At 42.6% G+C, this 6531-nt stretch overlaps 1 protein-coding gene across 1 annotated transcript; it reads right to left on the minus strand.

Moving 5' to 3' along the window:
- Window positions 1-1102: 1102 nt before the first annotated feature.
- TMEM252 (transmembrane protein 252) lies at window positions 1103-5824 on the minus strand. The gene is made up of 2 exons (XM_083465061.1): window positions 4716-5824; window positions 1103-2328 (listed from the first exon to the last, which is right to left on the minus strand). Exons 1-2 carry the CDS (start codon window positions 4991-4993, stop codon window positions 2058-2060), a joined length of 549 nt encoding a protein of 182 aa, XP_083321187.1. The 5' UTR covers window positions 4994-5824; the 3' UTR covers window positions 1103-2057.
- Window positions 5825-6531: the final 707 nt, after the last annotated feature.

Genomic DNA, 6531 nt, shown 5'->3' on the forward strand with positions numbered 1-6531 from the left:
TTCCATGTACATCAGGGTTTTTTAAAGGTTATTATTGCACAGTCTATCAGCTGCTAGCCATAGACTATTTTTGTCAAGTTTTTACAGTCTTACAAACCTATTTATTAATTTGTACTCCTTGAACTAGGGACCTTGTGTAATGATGTTGGAACTCAAGGGAAAGCCTCCAAAGTAAGAATTCTACCTGCATTATTCTGCTTGGGAATTTTTTGAAACATTGACAAGCTATTGGTTCCCTGGACATTTTGCCTTGATGCATGTAGTTTTGGAAGAGGGTTGGAAGGGCTGGAACTCTTGCATAGTGGTAAGATGAAAGAAGATGCAGGAAGATGCAGGAATGCCTATGAAGACATTCCACTAAAGGGCTTTTTCAGAATTTCTTTATTCTGCTAAACTTCCTTTCCTCATGAAGTAGAATTATAAATAATCGTACCATATAAGGTTTCAACTTACTGAGCATGCTCAGAAGGAATGTGGTTGGTAACTGGAGGTGAAATCTAATCCTGCAATAAAATTCTAGCAGACCACGAGGAAGCTCCTTTGTCTAAAATGGTATCTAGTATGCATGCTTCCCACTGTAGTAACTTTAGAGCAATGACAGGGTTAAGTGCCTTATAAGGAAATGGTGTAAGAGGAACTGTGTACGTACAGTGGTGCCTCGCAAGACAAAATTAATCCGTTCCGCGAGTCTCTTCGTCTAGCGGTTTTTTCGTCTTGCGAAGCAACCCTATTAGCGGATTAGCGCTATTAGCGGTTTAGCGGCTATTAAAGGCTTAGCGGCTAAAAGGCTATTAGTGGCTTAGCGGCTTAGAAAAAGGGAGGGGAATCGCAAGACTCGCAAGACTTTTTCGTTTTGCGAAGCAAGCCCATAGGGAAATTCGTCTTGCGAAGCGCATCAAAAAACGGAAAACCCTTTCGTCTAGCGGGTTTTTCGTCTTGCGAGGCATTCGTCTTGCGGGGCACCACTGTACTTTAGATAGTAAATTTAAACTTCCGTGCAGAAATAAATATTTTGGACTACTTTTTCAATCATTGTCTCGTGGTTTTTGGCTGTCCATGAGACAGAGCAAATTATTGTTTGCAACAATCAAACAAATGCCACTTTTCTTTGAAGAGTTTTCAAGTACAAAATTTATTGTAAGAAAAACAAAAATGCAATGCAATATTAAACATTATGTAAACCAGTTACCTCAGTAACAGTACATCATGGTAAAATAACAAAAGCTAACTGTGGATTATTGATCATCCTCCAAAGTTAGCTATGATTATTTTCTATTAAGTTGGTGTCAAAACTCCACAGGAGATACAAAAAAAAAAAAAAGTGATTTAAAATACTGCATATGGACCTAGGGTGCATGAATGCAATTTCTCTCACAGTGCAAATGTCCATGGCCTTCATTCTCCAACTGGCCATTTAAATCCATGTGCTGTCAACTCTGTTTAGGGAGCCCCTCTGCCGCCTCCCCCATTTCTGAGAGGCAGTTGCACTGGATAAACAGGTGTAGGAAAATTGCATAATTGGAAACTGCTGGTTGACTTCTTCATACAAATGCCCTTTCCTCAAAGCAGCAGCACAGCTTATTTCTCTCTGTGTGTGTGTGTGTGTGTGAGAGAGAGAGAGAGAGAGAGAGAGTGCATGCCTCATTCAACAGTGCTTTGCCTGGGGGTTTCTTTTGTCATTCCTTTGAGAAGGCCCCTCCCTCTGACGGGCACTTCCTCCTGCTACTGTTGTTGATCTTTACAGGATAGGAAATGACAGCAAGGCCTGACCCTAGCATAGGCAGAATAAAGCTACAACAATGTAAACAAACATACCCAGTTATTGCAGCTAGCCAGCAATACTGGACTGGACTCAGCAACATTCTTCAAAACTTTAGCAACTTTACCCAAGCTTTCTGTCAGTTACTGCAGTTACTGTCTTCACCCCATTGCATAGAACAGTGCTTGCCTCTCTTCACTTCGACTACACTTTGCATCCTGTGCATTAACCCCAGCCACTCTCCCAAAATAGCAGGCACGGCTTATCTCGGCCTCACGTCCTCTGGCAGGCTGTTCCCTCAGCAGCTGGCCTGTGACACGGATGTGCAGCAAGGCTCTTCACGCGTGGTCAAGTTATGTTCTGCAGCCTGCCCCACGGAGACTTCATACGAAGGCGGCCGCTGTTCCTGAGGGCTGGCTTCCTCCAGGAATTCCAGGCTGCTCTCTGTGTAAAGAGGTGGAGGTATGTTGTACATGTCCTTGACTTGCTCCTGGGGGCAGATGGGCAGTGCAAAAGTCTGCTTTTCGGGATCAGTGCTATCTTCGTATGATGGTGGGTAGAAGTCAGGCCTGCACAAAAAACAGCCGAGACAAAAAACCACACACTGCTTAAAATGTTTCTGTCTTGAAATCCTGACAGTCTTTATTCACTGTTTATAAAAAGAATAGTCTGCAACCACCTGCGACCCATATCTGCTCACCACATTCTCTGTTCTACTCAAAATCTAGACAGGTAGGACCCCTCACCACCATTTTCAAGAACCTCAGTCAGGCACCAAAAGGATCTAAAGTAAGTGAAGAGGAGTGGGGGCTGAGGAGGAAGGAATTGGGTGGGAAGTTTTGTGTTGTAGGCCTTCAGAGCTCTGATATGTTAGCAGTTGTGGGGGGGAACACCTCCCAAACCCCTAGATTCAATAAAGGGTTAGAATCTGAGCAAACTGGTAAATTCCTGAATATACCCAACTCCCTTCCTCCCGAGGCCAGCCTGGAAATGGCTGTCTGGGGCTGGATTGTTGAAGAAACAACAGTGATGATGGCCTTTCAAGGGAAGATCCTTGAATCTTTGAAACCGGGATTGCCAGGGTTACAGGCAGCACAGGAATACGTGCCTTTTGCAGGCAGCTTTTGAAACCCAGGGTGACAGGTCTAATGATTTCTGGAAATAAGAAGCAGACAGTGGGGAGAACTCCGTGCATGTTGGCTGGGAGAAGCTGCATCGAGAGACCAGAGAGCCAGGCTGGCCTCTGGTCTGGACTCAAGCTTGAAATGTAATGTTCTGCACCCCCTCCGTTGACAACTTTAGGCAGTAAATATGTGCCTTAATTTTAAGAAGGAAACAAAAACCCTGGTTAAGTGGCAATACACATGGAATCTCGTGAACTGCAAAGATCGGGGTGTCCAGTAATAATATATTCTTATGACAGTGTGATAAAGCTCAACCAAGGAATGGTGATCCTTACATTTGCTCAGTTGATATGTCCCTTTCTTCTGCCCTTCTTTGTGAACAGAAAATGCACATTCTGCCCAAGCTTATTTCTGCAGGGTGATTTATTTTGCAGTGCAGGGTGCAAGCTCTTTTGAAGTGTTCAATCTTCATGGTTATCTAGACCATGGCATGTGCCACGTCCTTTTTATAGAGCTTCTGCTTTGCCTATTGTTTATGGTCCCGTTACCACAACAGAACAGGAAGTGACATTTGTATCCATGACCCACTAACAAACTCTGCCAGGCTGGAGGCCAACTTAATTAAGTGCATCGGTCTTCACTCTAGGAATGGCAGAGACTCTTACCCAGAAATCTCAAAAGCAGCTTGAGCAGATAAAAGTGAGCAACTTTAGCCTTTGTTGAACACCACTAAAACAAAGAGCTCAGCTCCATGCAGTGAAGCATGTTCCTGATCTAGAGAGACTAAGCGAGCACATGCTACCCTTTTCCCAAGGAGCACAATGTGGGTCTTTTTAATGCTCATAACAATCTCTAGCTAGCTAGACCACCCAGCCACAGCCATCCAGTGATTTTGGTCTGTGCAGAGAACAGGATTTGGTCTTCCTACATACCAGCACTCCTTTGCATAACAGAGCACTATATGTGGTGGCAAATATTCCAGACACTATAGCCCATGGAGTCACTTCATATTGCCATCTATATACACTTATATAGGAAGATATAGGAAGGAAAGACTTGTAGATATACAATTAATAAAATACTGCACTAGCAGACTCAGGGTTCAAAGTAATGAGAAGGAAATGAATTTGGTGCATTTTGGTGCATATGGCAGAGACAGAAGGCTAGCTGCAGAACATACGAACATACTTAAGAATTCAGTTTTGCAGCCTAAAAATAAATGACAATAAAATAAAGATTTTTAAATGGCAAGTAGAAAACTACTTGTTGCAGTGTGTGTATGTGTGTGTTTTGAGTAAATGCAAAAGAATTAAGTAACCAGGAATCCAGATAACAGAGGAAGGTAGATACAAGCTAAAAACTAAAAGCAGAACATACATGGCAAAATTGACATTTTTAAAGAAGAAATGCCTGATGGCAGGAGGTGTAAGCTTACCTCTCAAACACAATTTTTATATAAAAACATATGAAACATATATATGACATGTGAAAAATAGAAGAATGGAAACTAGTCTGGAAACATTTGAAATGTGACATTGGAAAAGCATGTGTAAGGTGGGTTAGATAGAAAGGGAAGCCAAAGAAGAAATATTGGTGGGTCGGGACAAGAACCAGTGCAAATGATGAAGACACAATCATGTAGGATGGGCTACATAATAAGAAACAGTGAACTACTCAATGATATAATTGAACATAACACGGAAAGAAGAAGGTCAAGGACCAGATAAGTTTAACAAAGCAAACTGAAGAGGAGTATACCATAGGCAGTGTATTTCATGAGAAGTGGAAAGGAATCAAAGGCCAATCGTTGGAATGCAATACAAGGAACATACCTGTCTATGGTACTAATCTGAGTCTCTTGAAGTCTGGGACTTCCATGCATAAGGCTGTGGAATAAACCCTTGTGCTTACTGGCTTCATGATAAGTGCTCCAGAAAATCCCAGAGATGAGAAAAAAGAAACCCAAGGGTAATAGGAAGTAGGCAATAGGCAAACTATTGCACTTGCAAGCGGAGGCACTTGTAGAGAAGCAATAGGCTCCTAGGCAGATGAAGGCAAAGCCCAGCAAGAGCACAAGCAAGCGGAGAAATGAGAAGATGTTCTTGGACATCTTTGCAGATTGCCTCAGTTTCAAGTGTTGGGTAGGTCTGCTCCAGCACTCCGTCAGAGTTTTATAGGCTCAGGGACCCAACTGGCCTTTGGACAAGGAAAAGAAGCAGGTAGTATTATGATACTCATTAACCATTTGCAGCTGCCGTAATATCTCAAGAGATTAACTTATAATCAAAACACTGCTCAGGAACTGACAATAAATGCTTCCTGTACTCTTCTGCTGCCAGCATAAACTCACAAACCTTTCCTGCCTAGGATGCTAATGGCCAGTGACTGGAACAGAAATGGAAGACTCCTTGGGCCAAACCAAACAATTTGTTAGTGTCCTATCTGTGCCTTAAGTGCAGGAAACTTTTAACACATATTACCAGAAAAGGGTGCGTATAATCCTGCTAGTATTCATTCCACAGTTGTAATTTGCTAGCAGTTTGGTCACATTTTAGCTATAGGAAGACACTGAGGTCCTCTAAACAACTCTACTTATGGAGCATTCATCCTGATCTTTGTATGCAGAGCTTACACAGAGGTCATACTATACCCGGTCTTTATTGAGCATTTGTTTTGATTTGTTTTCAGGGAGGTTATACAACAATGAGCAGCTCTCTTCATTTGCTCATTCATTCATCCCATATTTTTCAATGCATTGCCACATCACTTTCCAAAGTGTCCCAAAGTCCATTTCATTTCTAAAGTGGATTTGTTGCACAAGGGCAACCGAACATGGCCGTAGCCAGGCTTGATGTTGAAGGGGAGGGGTAGAACCGAGCTGTTAGTTAAATATTTTTATTTATTTATTTTATTTTAGGGGGCAGCTGTCCCCTGCCCCCCTCCGCGGCTATGCCCATGCAATTGAGCACTTAAATCCCCTTTGATTACATAAACCAAAATTCACAGTACAGTACTTGCTTGAAACACTCCTGCAAAATAGTGGCAGTCTGGAGGCACCCACAGCTGAATTCAAAGCCTGCAGCCTCTTGATGATTTCCCAGTAGAGCTTGCTCCTAAGGCAGTTGATAAAAATGTTGGAAGTGGGATCTTGTTCCTGTGGCCATCATTGCACACGCTACCTGGAAAGCACACAGGAAGGAATGCACAAAGGCATCAAGGCCACTGAGTGAAAAGATACCACCCAACCAACAGTCACACCATAAAACTCATTATAAATCAACCTCGTTCCAGTTCTACTTGTGCCAACTTCACTGTTGTCATTTGTGATGCAGGGTCTGCCCCTATGAACTTGACAAGGAGAATGGAATGTACCAGTTGCCCAACAACAGCAGTAAATATATTCAGGAGAGCTGAACCTTCAGTGACGCGAGTGGATGAAAGTCCTCAAATCTGTAGAGTCAGAATTGAAGCCACGGTTCCTTTGCAGCATGAACGTCAATAAAAACAAAACATGACACAGCAACTAAACAGTAATAACCTAATTTGTTAAATAGCTGCAGCTATCATATTGTTATGGGTTTGCAGGTGCCAGACTCCCCTAAATTCCTGGGTCCAGTAAGTACTAGAATTTAATCAAGCCTCCTGAAC

This window comes from Podarcis liolepis (genome assembly GCF_965112155.1).
Source record: "Podarcis liolepis genome assembly, chromosome: 11".
NCBI lineage: Eukaryota > Metazoa > Chordata > Lepidosauria > Squamata > Lacertidae > Podarcis > Podarcis liolepis.